This window comes from Dendrobates tinctorius, unplaced genomic scaffold (genome assembly GCF_039654945.1).
Source record: "Dendrobates tinctorius isolate UK_male_01 unplaced genomic scaffold, ASM3965494v1 ptg000515l, whole genome shotgun sequence".
Lineage (NCBI taxonomy): Eukaryota > Metazoa > Chordata > Amphibia > Anura > Dendrobatidae > Dendrobates > Dendrobates tinctorius.
In genome coordinates this window covers 957,305-971,183 of record NW_027362174.1, presented here as the reverse complement: position 1 = coordinate 971,183, position 13,879 = coordinate 957,305, and the positions used below count along the sequence as shown (strand labels likewise).

At 46.8% G+C, this 13,879-nt stretch overlaps 1 protein-coding gene across 6 annotated transcripts in view; it reads left to right on the top strand.

Annotated features, from left to right (window-relative positions):
• POMGNT1 (protein O-linked mannose N-acetylglucosaminyltransferase 1 (beta 1,2-)) overlaps nt 1–13,624 on the top strand; it is a 116,861-nt gene extending 103,237 nt beyond the window's left edge. For 2 of the 6 annotated variants that reach the window (XM_073564998.1, XM_073564996.1), the window contains 4 exons: nt 10,171–10,215; nt 10,290–10,425; nt 11,829–11,938; nt 12,846–13,624. In XM_073564998.1, the coding sequence (XP_073421099.1) occupies nt 10,171–10,215; nt 10,290–10,425; nt 11,829–11,938; nt 12,846–12,933 (379 nt within the window). In that variant the 3' untranslated portion in view covers nt 12,934–13,624. The other 4 variants (XM_073564997.1, XM_073564994.1, XM_073564995.1 and 1 more) reach the window with 3 other exon arrangements.
• Nucleotides 13,625–13,879: the final 255 nt, after the last annotated feature.

Genomic DNA, 13,879 nt, shown 5'->3' with positions numbered 1-13,879 from the left:
CACAGTATATACACATAGAATAGATGGGTTACACACGGTATATACACATAGAATAGATGGGTTACACACAGCGTATATACACATAGAATAGAAGGGTTACACACAGTGATTATACACATAGAATAGATGGGTTACACATAGTGTATATACACATAGAATAGAAGGGTTACACACAGCGTATATACATAGAATAGATGGGTTACACATAGTGTATATACACATAGAATAGATGGGTTACACGCAGCGTATATACATAGAATAGATGAGTTACACATAGTGTATATACACATAGAATAGATGGGTTACACACACTGTATATACACATAGAATAGATGGGTTACACACACTGTATATACACATAGAATAGATGGGTTACACACACTGTATATACACATAGAATAGATGGGTTACACACAGCGTACATACACATTAGAATAGATGGGTTACACACAGTGTATATACACATAGAATAGATGGGTTACACACAGTGTATATACACATAGAATAGATGGGTTACACACACTGTATATACACATAGAATAGATGGGTTACACACAGCGTACATACACATAGAATAGATGGGTTACACACAGCGTATATACACATAGAATAGATGGGTTACACACAGCGTACATACACATAGAATAGATGGGTTACACACAGCGTATATACACATAGAATAGATGGGTTACACACAGCGTACATACACATAGAATAGATGGGTCACACACAGCGTACATACACATAGAATAGAAGGGTTACACACAGTGATTATACACATAGAATAGATGGGTTACACACAGTATATACACATAGAATAGATGGGTTACACACACTGTATATACACATAGAATAGATGGGTTACACACACTGTATATACACATAGAATAGATGGGTTACACACACTGTATATACACATAGAATAGATGGGTTACACACACTGTATATACACATAGAATAGATGGGTTACACACAGCGTATATACACATAGAATAGATGGGTTACACACAGCGTATATACACATAGAATAGAAGGGTTACACACAGCGTATATACACATAGAATAGATGGGTTACACACAGTGTATATACACATAGAATAGATGGGTTACACACAGCGTATATACACATAGAATAGATGGGTTACACACAGCGTATATACACATAGAATAGATGGGTTACACACAGTATATATACACATAGAATAGATGGGTTACACACAGCGTATATACACATAGAATAGATGGGTTACACACAGTATATATACACATAGAATAGATGGGTCACACACAGCGTATATACACATAGAATAGATGGGTTACACACGGTATATACACATAGAATAGATGGGTTACACACAGTGATTATACACATAGAATAGATGGCTTACACACACTGTATATACACATAGAATAGATGGGTTACACACACTGTATATACACATAGAATAGATGGGTTACACACAGCGTATATACACATAGAATTGATGGGTTACACACAGTGTATATACACATAGAATTGATGGGTTACACACAGCGTATATACACATAGAATAGATGGGTCACACACAGCGTATATACACATAGAATAGAAGGGTTACACACAGTATATACACATAGAATAGATGGGTTACACACAGTGATTATACACATAGAATAGATGGCTTACACACACTGTATATACACATAGAATAGATGGGTTACACACACTGTATATACACATAGAATAGATGGGTTACACACAGCGTATATACACATAGAATTGATGGGTTACACACAGTGTATATACACATAGAATAGAAGGGTTACACACAGCGTATATACACATAGAATAGATGGGTTACACGCAGCGTATATACACATAGAATAGATGGGTTACACGCAGCGTATATACACATAGAATAGATGGGTTACACACAGCGTATTTACACATAGAATAGATGGGTTACACACAGTATATACACATAGAATAGATGGGTTACACACAGTATATACACATAGAATAGATGGGTCACACACAGCGTATATACACATAGAATAGATGGGTTACACACAGTGTATATACACATAGAATAGATGGGTTACACACAGCGTATATACATAGAATAGATGGGTTACACATAGTGTATATACACATAGAATAGATGGGTCACACACAGTGTATATACACATAGAATAGATGGGTTACACACAGTGTATATACACATAGAATAGATGGGTTACACACAGTATATACACATAGAATAGATGGGTCACACACAGCGTATATACATAGAATAGATGGGTTACACATAGTGTATATACACATAGAATAGATGGGTCACACACAGTGTATATACACATAGAATAGATGGGTTACACACAGTGTATATACACATAGAATAGATGGGTTACACACAGTATATACACATAGAATAGATGGGTCACACACAGCGTATATACACATAGAATAGATGGGTTACACACGGTATATACACATAGAATAGATGGGTCACACACAGCGTATATACACATAGAATAGAAGGGTTACACACAGTATATATACACATAGAATAGATGGGTTACACACAGCGTATATACACATAGAATAGATGGGTCACACACAGCGTATATACACATAGAATAGATGGGTCACACACAGCGTATATACACATAGAATAGATGGGTCACACACCGCGTATATACACATGTGGATTAGTCGTGCAGCAGAGTTGAGGACAGACTGGAGTGGTGCAAGAGAGTTAGCAGGGAGGCCACAGAGGAGAGTGTTGCAGTAGTCAAGGCGGGAGATGATTAGGGCATGTACAAGAGTTTTAGTAGATTGTGGGCTGAGGAAGAGATGGATTTTGGAAATATTTTTGATTTGGAGGCGACAAGAGTTAGCAAGAATTTGGACGTGTGGTTTGGAGGACAGGGCAGAGTTGAGAGTTACTCCGAGGCAGCGGATTTCAGATGCGGGAGAGAGCGTGATGCTGTTTATTATAATAGATATATCGGGTAGGAAAGATACGTGAGATGGAGGAAAGATGAGGAGTCAGTTTTGTCTACTTTGAGTTTTAGAAAGCGAGAGGTAAAAAAGGACGATATGGCTTATAGACACTCCGAGATTCTGGACAGCAGAGAGATGACATCTGGGCCAGAGAGGTAGATCGGAGTGTCGTCCGCATACAGGTGGTACTGGAAGCCATGGGACTTTGAGTTGTCCTAGGCCAAGGGTATAAATGGAAAAAAGTAGGGGTCCCAGGACAGAGCCTTGGGGGACTCCAACAAAGAGGGGGCGGGATGAGGAGGTAGTGTGGGAGTGTGCAGTCAGAAAGGTATGAGGAAATCCTGGACAGGGCAAGGTCTTTGATGCCAAGGGAAGAAAGAATTTATAGTAGTAGGCAGTGGTCGACTGTGTCGAAGACATAGCACAGGTCGAGAAGGAGGCAGATGGAGAACTGTCTGTTAGTTTGACTGTAAGTCATTAGTAATTTTGGTCATGGCAGTTTCAATAGAGTGGTGGGGGCGGAAGCCAGATTGGAGGATGTCAAGGAGGGAGTTAGATGAGAGGTGGGAGGAAAGTTGAGCATGGACATGCTTTCAATGAGTTTGGAAGCAAACGGGAGCAGTGATATGGGGCGATAGCTGGGCATAGCAGTTGGGACAAGGTTTTTTTTGAGGATGGGTGTGATGGTGGCATGTTTGAAGGCAGAGGGGAAGGTACCAGAAGATAGCGATAGGTTGAAGAGATGGGATAGGGCTGGGATGAGCGTGTTAGTGAGGTTGGGGAGCAGTTGGGAAGGGATGAGGTCAAGTGCACAGGTGGTGAGTTGTGATTTGGAAAGGAGATGAGTAAGCTCTCCTTCAGTGATGTTGGAGAGGGAGGTTATTAGGGAAGGGCCCAGGTCTGGTATGTGGAGCGGTTGGGGTGGTGGAACAGTAAAGGTTTGTCTTGTTTGGTCGATCTTGTTTTTGAAGTAGGTGGCAAAGTCCTCAGCAGAGTTGAGGGGAGTTGGAGGTGGCAGTGGTGGGCGGAGGACAGAGTTGAATGTGCTGAACAGTTGTTTTGCGATAATGAATATACAAGGTTTGTGAAATAGGTCTGTTTAGCAGAGGTGAGGGCTGATTTGAAGGCAAGTGTAGCTTGTTTGAGAGCATTGATGAAGTTGTCTGGCAGGTGTGTTTTTCTTCCAACGCCGCTCCGCGACCCTGGATGCTTGTCAAAGTTTTTTTGTGTGGTTGTTGTGCCAGGGTTGCCTATTGATTCGTCGCACTTTGCCACGCGTGAGAGGAGCAACTGAGTCGATGGCTGATGTGAAGGTGGTGTTGTTGAAAGCGGTAGTGGAGTCTGTATCATGGAGTGAAGATATGAAGGACCGAGGTAGAAGAGAGTCTGAGAGTCTGTGAGTGTCTAGGTGTGCGAGGTTTCTGCGAGGATGTGCTAGTAGCTGGACATGCGGGGCAGGTGAGGAGGACAAGTATGAGAAGGTGAGTAGATAGTGGTCAGAATTGAGGGAGAGGTTGTGAGAATGGGAAAGGCAACAGAGGCGGGTGAAGATGAGGTCTAATGTATGTCCATCTATGTGGATGGCTGTGGAGGAACACTGAGTAAGTCCAAAGGATGAGGTAAGTGACAGGAGTTTGGAGGCTGGTGGGTGTCAGTGGGGATGTTGAAGTCCCCCATGATGATGATGGGGATGTCAGCAGAGAGAAAGTGGAGGAGCCAGGTGGAGAATTGGTCAATGAAGGCAGTGGCTGAGCCCGGTGGTCGATATGACAGCCATTTGGAGATTAGAGGTAGAGTAGATACAGATATATAAAGCTGAGTGTATAGCCCCACCCACTCCGCATAGCCACATTCACTATAATATCCCACATCATCCCGTCAGCCAAAGCCACCGGACTACTACCCCTAATATCCCACATCATGCCGTCAGCCAGAGCCACCGGACTACTACCCCTAATATCCCACATCATCCCGTCAGCCAGAGCCACCGGACTACTACCTCTAATATCCCACATCATCCCGTCAGCCAGAGCCACCAGACTACTACCCCTAATATCCCACATCATCCCGTCAGCCAGAGCCACCGGACTACTACCACTAATATCCCACGTCAGCCAGAGTCACCAGACTACTACCCCTAATATCCCACATCATCCCGTCAGCCAGAGCCACCGGACTACTACCCCTAATATCCCACATCATCCCGTCAGCCAGAGCGACCGGACTACTACCTCTAATATCCCACATCATCCCGTCAGCCAGAGCCACCGGACTACTACCCCTAATATCCCACATCATCCCGTCAGCCAGAGCCACCGGACTACTACCTCTAATATCCCACATCATCCCGTCAGCCAGAGCCACCGGACTACTACCTCTAATATCCCACATCATCCCGTCAGCCAGAGCCACCGGACTACTACCACTAATATCCCACATCATCCCGTCAGCTAGAGCCACCGGACTACCACTAATATCCCACATCATCCCGTCAGCCAGAGCCACCGGACTACTACCCCTAATATCCCACATCATCATGTCAGCCAGAGCTACCGGACTACTACCACTAATATCCCACATCATCCCGTCAGCCAGAGTCACCAGACTACTACCCCTAATATCCCACATCATCCCGTCAGCCAGAGCCACCGGACTACTACCCCTAATATCCCACATCATCCCGTCAGCCAGAGTCACCAGACTACTACCCCTAATATCCCACATCATCCCGTCAGCCAGAGCCACCGGACTACTACCCCTAATATCCCACATCATCCCGTCAGCCAGAGCCACCAGACTACTACCCCTAATATCCCACATCATCCCGTCAGCCAGAGCCACCGGACTACTACCCCTAATATCCCACATCATCCCGTCAGCCAGAGCCACCGGACTACTACCCCTAATATCCCACATCATCCCGTCAGCCAGAGCCACCAGACTACTACCCCTAATATCCCACATCATCCCGTCAGCCAGAGCCACCGGACTACTACCCCTAATATCCCACATCATCATGTCAGCCAGAGCTACCGGACTACTACCACTAATATCCCACATCATCCCGTCAGCCAGAGTCACCAGACTACTACCCCTAATATCCCACATCATCCCGTCAGCCAGAGCCACCGGACTACTACCCCTAATATCCCACATCATCCCGTCAGCCAGAGCCACCGGACTACTACCCCTAATATCCCACATCATCCCGTCAGCCAGAGCCACCGGACTACTACCCCTAATATCCCACATCATCCCGTCAGCCAGAGCCACCAGACTACTACCCCTAATATCCCACATCATCCCATCAGCCAGAGCCACCGGACTACTACCACTAATATCCCACATCATCCCGTCAGCCAGAGTCACCGGACTACTACCCCTAATATCCCACATCATCCCGTCAGCCAGAGCCACCGGACTACTACCCCTAATATCCCACATCATCCCGTCAGCCAGAGCCACCAGACTACTACCCCTAATATCCCACATCATCCCGTCAGCCAGAGCCACCGGACTACTACCCCTAATATCCCACATCATCCCGTCAGCCAGAGCCACCGGACTACTACCCCTAATATCCCACATCGTCCCATCAGCCAGAGCCACCGGACTACTACCCCTAATATCCCACATCGTCCCGTCAGCCAGAGCCACCGGACTACTACCCCTAATATCCCACATCATCCCGTCAGCCAGAGCCACCGGACTACTACCCCTAATATCCCACATCATCCCGTCAGCCAGAGCCACCGGACTACTACCCCTAATATCCCACATCATCCCGTCAGCCAGAGCTACCGGACTACTACCCCTAATATCCCACATCATCCCGTCAGCCAGAGCCACCAGACTACTACCCCTAATATCCCACATCATCCCATCAGCCAGAGCCACCGGACTACTACCCCTAATATCACACATCATCCCATCAGCCAGAGCTACCAGACTACTACCCCTAATATCCCACATCATCCCATCAGCCAGAGCCACCAGACTACTACCCCTAATATCCCACATCATCCCATCAGCCAGAGCCACCGGACTACTACCCCTAATATCACACATCATCCCATCAGCCAGAGCCACCAGACTACTACCCCTAATATCCCACATCATCCCATCAGCCAGAGCCACCAGACTACTACCCCTAATATCCCACATCATCCCATCAGCCTGGGGTTAGAACCAGAGCGCTGAGTGGATTTGCCCTGACTTCCATAAGGGGATCCCTTTAAGCGAGTCTGGGGTCAGTACCAGAGCATTTGAAGGCAATTGCCCTAACTTTCATACCGGAGATCCCTTTAAGAGGGAGGATGTGTGATGGGGATATGGGCAGGGAGGGGGGGAATTCATTTCTGTCATGTGCTCTCTGCTGCTTTCTGGAGGGCAGACAATGGCTGGGAGCTTATGTTCCGGGGATGCTAGATTTCTCCCACCATGTCAGTGTCTGCTGGGATGTTGTGGAGTGGGAAAACTGTTGCTCATACCAACCAATCACAGCTCAGCTTCTTTTAAACATCTCTGGTGGAATGAAAGATGCTTCGTGATTGGATGGTGATACACACATACATTCAATTTTATATATATAGATTTAGAGCACAGGAGCGGCCTGCTCACTGTAGTTAGCAGCAGCAGGCGTAGGCTGATGAGAGCAGAGCAGTAGTCTCATCAGCTGACGCCAGTGACTTAATACCTGCGATCACAGCTGCTTGCTCGTGCTGTTTTTTGTCATAGTAGGAACTGCGACTGTTTGACCGGTGGGGATTATTTTGCCGCCAATGAGTAGTGGTGTCCTTGACTTAACTGCAGCAAATACAGTGCAAAAATATCAACTTTTTTTTTCACCATCCATTCAAGTCAGTGGGTGAAAAACGCTAAAAAAAAGTGACATGTTCTTTGGCAAAAAAAAAAGTAGCAAAGCACAAAATCCTGACGAGAAATAAAAAACAATGTGCATGAGATTTCTGGAATCTCATAGGCTTTACTGATACTGTAAAAAGCATTAAAAAATGCAGCAAAAACGCCCAGTGTGAACATAGCATTAGACGGAACCTGTTTTCTGATATATGCTGCACAGGGATCGGCACTTGTATCACTGCAGACTAGTCAGACAGGTGGATCCCCGGCGGCTTCTTCTCACCCGTTCTCCTAGAGTGACAGGTCTCTGCCTATGTACGCACGCGGCAAGAGACTGGTCACTCCATGGCAGCAGGCAGGGAGAAGCCACACTGATCTATTTCACCTGCTTATCCTGGTAATGTTGATTATGGCTTACAGCCAATGAGAACCGAAAAGTCATTATCTCAGTAAATTAGAATAATTAACAATAAACATCTGTAAATTCTCCTAAGAGTTTATAAAGGTCCCTTAGCCTTTTCAGTAGCTCCACAATCATGGGGAAGACTGCTGACCTGACAGATGTCCAGAAGGCAGTCACTGAAACTCTCCACAAGGAGGGGAAGCCTCAAAAGGTCATTGCTAAAGAAGCCAGTTGTTCACACAGTGCTGGATCCAAGCAGATTAGTGGAAAGTGGAGTAGAAAGAATAAGTGTGGTAGAAAAAGGATAACCGCAGCCTGGAAAGGATGGTTAAGAAAAGGCCATTCAGTAATGTGGGGGAGATTCACAAGGAGCGGACTGCTGCTGGAGTCATTGCTTCACACCACACACAGACGTCTCCAGGACATGGGCTACAAGTGTCACATTCCTTCTGTCAGCCACTCATGACCAATAGACAACGCCAGAAGCATCTTACCTGGGCCAAGGAGAAGAACCACCGGACTGTGGTCAGTGGTCCTAGAGTCTGGAGGAAGAGTGGAGAGGCCACAATCCAAGCTGCTGGAGGTCTACTGTGAAGTCTCCACATTCAGTGATGGTTTGGGGAGCCATGTCATCTGCTGGTGTAGGTCCACTGGGTTTTATCAAGGCCAAAGTCAGCGCAGCCGTCTACCAGGACATTTTACAGCTCTTCATGCTTCCCTCTGCCGACAAGCTTTTTGGAGATGGAAATGTCATTCTCCAGCAGGACTTGGCCCCTGTCCGCACGGCCAAAAGTACCAATACCTGGTGCACACACAACAGTATCACTGGGCTTGATTGGCAGCAAACTCGCCTGACCTTAACCCCATAGAGAATCTATGGAGTATTGTCAAGAGGAAGACGAGAGATACCTGACCCCACAATGCAGACGAGCTGAAGGCTGCTATCAAAGCGACCTGGGCTTCCATAACCCCTCAGCAGTGCCACAGGCTGATCGCCTCCATGCCACGCCGCATTGATGCAAAAGGAGCCCTGACCAAGTATTGCGTGCATTTACTGATCATACATTCCAGGAGGACAACATTTCAGATTTTACAATCATTTTTCAAGCCGGTGTTATAAAGTATTCTAATTTACTGAGAGAATGACTTCTGGGTTCTCATTGGCTGTAAGCCACAATCATCAACATTACCAGAAATAAACACGTGAGAGATCACTCTGTGTGTAATGACTCTAGAGAATAGAGGAGAGTCACTTTTTGTTTTGAAGAACTGAAATTAAGTAACTTTTTGATGATATTCTAATGTAGTGAGAGGCACCTGTGTGTCTAAAGTCCTACAGAAAGTGCCCGATGCTGCCGGGGTCGGCACATATCAGGTTCCCGTCAGTCTGCCATACACATTAGACCTCGATCTTGCATGTGATTTTGTGACTCTCCTGACTCCCCCATTCTCAGCCCAGCCGCCTGCTCATGTGAGCTTGTGATAGTGCTGCTCCAAGACTCCTCTGTCACCTCAATACCTCTCTTTCTACGACAGACAAAAAGATCAGCTGTAAAAATTCAAAAGGCCGGATCCTTCTCTCCCCCAAAATTGTGTGGTGGAGAGTTGTGAGGCCCCAGGAAATTAGACCACTCATGGTGGCTTCAGCGGACTTTTGTATGGGTGCCTTTATTTTTGTTCGCCATGGCAGCCACGCGTAATGGGTTTTATATTGGACATTTTCATAGGTCGTTGAAGGGGGCTTAAATTGTTCATGATCATTCATGAACTTTATGCACTGATTTATTAAGGGTGGCCTCCATGAATTATCCTCTGCTAGGACTAAATTCCTGACGTTCTCATTGGCTGAGTGCCCTTTGAGGCACATGATAAGCTTGTATGTAATCACTTGTACTTGTGTAACAGTGTGTCCTGTCCATAGCCTTCGGAAGGACGCCTACGAGATGGAGGTGCATCGAATACTCAGGTATGTTGCCTCCATACTCTTACTTTGGCTCTGAATGCTTGGTCATCTTGTGCTCATAATAACTGTGCTTCTAGTGAGGCGGAGGTGCTAGATCACTCAAAGAACCCTTGTGAGGACTCCTTCATCCCGGATACAGAAGGCAGGACCTACATCATGTACATTCGCATGGAGCAGGAAGCAGATTTTACTACCTGGTCTCAGCTGGCAAAGGTGCCTGCCCCTGTACCACTGTTACTGCTGTACAATCCAAGTGCCCCTGTGCCGCCGTTACTGCTGTACAATCCGAGTGCCCCTGTGACACTGTAACTGCTGTACAATCCGAGTGCCACCGTTACTGCTGTACAATCCGAGTGCCCCTGTGCCACCGTAACTGCTGTACAATCCGAGTGCCCTTGTGCCACCATTACGCCTGTACAATCCGAGTGCCCTTGTGCCACCATTACGCCTGTACAATCCGAGTGCCCCTGTGCCACCGTTACTCCTGTACAATCCGAGTGCCCCTGTGCCACCGTTACTGCTTTACAATCCGAGTGCCCCTGTACCACTGTAATTGCTGTACAATCCGAGTGCCCCTGTGCCACCGTTACTGCTGTACAATCCGAGTGCCCCTGTACCACCGTAACTGCTGTACAATCCGAGTGCCCCTGTACCACTGTAATTGCTGTACAATCCGAGTGCCCCTGTGCCACCGTTACTGCTGTACAATCCGAGTGCCCCTGTTACTGCTGTACAATCCGAGTGCCCCTGTTACTGCTGTACAATCCGAGTGCCCCTGTTACTGCTGTACAATCCGAGTGCCCCTGTTACTGCTGTACAATCCGAGTGCCCCTGTTACTGCTGTACAATCCGAGTGCCACTCTTACTGCTGTACAATCCGAGTGCCACTCTTACTGCTGTACAATCCGAGTGCCACTCTTACTGCTGTACAATCCGAGTGCCCCTGTACCATGGCTACTGCTGTACAAACCGAGTGCCCCTGTGCCACTGTTACTGCTGTACAAACCGAGTGCCCCTGTTACTGCTGTACAATCCGAGTGCCCCTATGCCACCGTTACTGCTGTACAATCCGAGTGCCCCTGTGCCACCGTTACTGCTGTACAATCCGAGTGCCCCTGTGCCACCGTTACTGCTGTACAATCCGAGTGCCCCTGTGCCACCGTTACTGCTGTACAATCCGAGTGCCCCTGTACCACGGCTACTGCTGTACAATCCGAGTGCCCCTGTACCACTGTTACTAACGTACAATCAGAGTGCCCCTGTACCACTGTTACTAACGTACAATCAGAGTGCCCTTGGACCACTGTTACTTCTATACAATCTGAGTGCACCTTTACCACAGCTACCGAGTGCCCCTGTACCACTTCCACTGCTGTACAATCAGAGTGCCCCTGTGCCACTGTAACTGCTGCACAATTCGAGTGCCCATCTACCACTCTCTTACTGCTGCACAATCCGAGTGCCCCTGTTACTGCTGTACAATCCGAGTAGGGGTCATATTGTGATTACACTGTGTCCTCTCCTGAATTCACTCCCTGGGCGCTGTTAGGACCTCACATTATGTATAAAGATGATGTGCACTGGAATAAAACTGTTCCTTTCTTTTCGGTTCTTAGTGCCTGCACATTTGGGACCTTGATGTTAGAGGCAATCATAAGGGACTTTGGCGGATTTTCAGAAAGAAGAACCATTTCTTTGTAATTGGGTTTCCTTCCTCACCTTACTCGTGAGTATCTGGATTTCCTCATGCATGAGTAAGACCATGTGTCCACCCAATGCCCCTCAGTCTGAAGTCCAGGTAGCAGAAAGTGTCGGGACTCCAGGGTTAGTCTGAAGTCCAGGCAGTAGAATGTGTCTAGTGCGAGGGTGCAGGGACTCCAGGGTTAGTCTGAAGTCCAGGTAACAGAATGTGTCTAGTGTGAGGGTGCAGAGACTCCAGGGTTAGTCTGAAGTCCAGGCAGTAGAATGTGTCTAGTGTGAGGGTGCAGAGACTCCAGGGTTAGTCTGAAGTCCAGGTAACAGAATGTGTCTAGTGTGAGGGTGCAGGGACTCCAGGGTTAGTGTGAAGTCCAGGTAGCAGAAAGTGTATAGTGCGAGGGTGCAAGGACTAAAGGGTTTTTCTTTTTGCTTCTGTTACATTAGTGGGCAGAACCACACTACAATCTATTGTGTTTCTGTAAGATCCATATGTGTAAGTATCTGCAGACTCCGGTTTTGTTTCCTCTACCACTTTCCTCTGATTAGTGGAGGCTATGTTGGCTAGCTTGTCTTACTGTTCCTTATTTGGTTGCAGTGTCCTGGGTCGGGGCCACTCACTCCAGTTCAGCCAAAATTGGACATCCATTGGCCATATGTATGAGCTTACGCTGTAAAATGAATGAAGTAGTTTTCTCCTGAGCAGCAAGGCCCCTATGGGAACATAGCCGTGCGGTGTCAGGACATCCATTATTCTGGTCATACACTGGGCGGTGTGAACATGGCTACGTGTCTGTTATATACGGAGTGAGCTCTGCTTGCGCTTCCAGCTATGAGTCACCTGAGGTGGAAAAGAGTCGTGTGAAGTGTAGAGGTGTCACCTGACATTAGAAAGTTCTGCTTTTCACCATTAGTAACTGGTTTGTTCTATGTTGTAGAAGTAAGAAGCCTCCATCTGTGATCCCCATTTACTTGGAGCCTCCACCCAAAGAAGATGCTGCTGTTGCTGGAGTTGAGCAGTCCTGACCCTCTATCCTGCTGCAAATATTTGGTGTCAATTTTGAGGAAAGGCCTGTAGCGTTTGCAAGTGTCACCAGAACTTCTGCTTGTAGCATTTTGTTTCTGGACCATTTTGTTCACTGGAAGCCGTGTGTTGCAGAACAAGACCTCTCGGCTCTAATCCCGAAGACGCGTAGAACCTCATCAGATTACAGACTTATCCTGCTCTTATGGATAAAGTGGGAAGTTATTTATTGACCGATTCTGCCCTCGGTTTTCTGCCGCGAGGATGACGTGTCCTCTCCTGCCTATTGGGGATGACTTCAACCAGTGCCTTATTCCTTAGAGCAGAGATCAGTCTGAAGGTTCCTGGCGGTCCCTCACACTGATGCTCGGTTACACCTGTGTTGTTTGTCCTGAGATGTAACGTGACTGAGGGATGCTGGAAGAGTTCGTTATGAAGGACCGTTTCAGACTGAGTGTCCTCCAAGTGATGATTACCTAGGTGCTATCTCCTCACTGAGCGGCATTCTAGTCTTTGTTGTGGAGGGTTCTGACATGTTGGGGGGGTCATGGTGGACTCTTGGTCCTTCAGTGTGGCTGGGTCCATGTTCGTAGGTTTACGGTCTCCACTGATATCTGTCTGCCACTGTAGTGTGCATCTGACCTGGACCCAAAGTGGATTTTCACTGGTACCATAAATCAGATTTGCTTTGTGTTTCTCACCTTTTTTTTTACCTATATTCCAGGTTCCATGGTCCATGTTGGTTCCCAGATTTATATAGAGTAATGTTGAATTAATAGAATTTGCTAGAGAATTAAGCAGGGCTCACTATTAATCAAGATCAGAATTACAATATCATAGTGTACACACAGACTATTCACATAAAACCCCTATTTTTCAGTCAACCGTGACAGCACCACGAGAGATGAGATCTGCCGTTCAAGGACACGAAACCTTCAAGATAAAAAG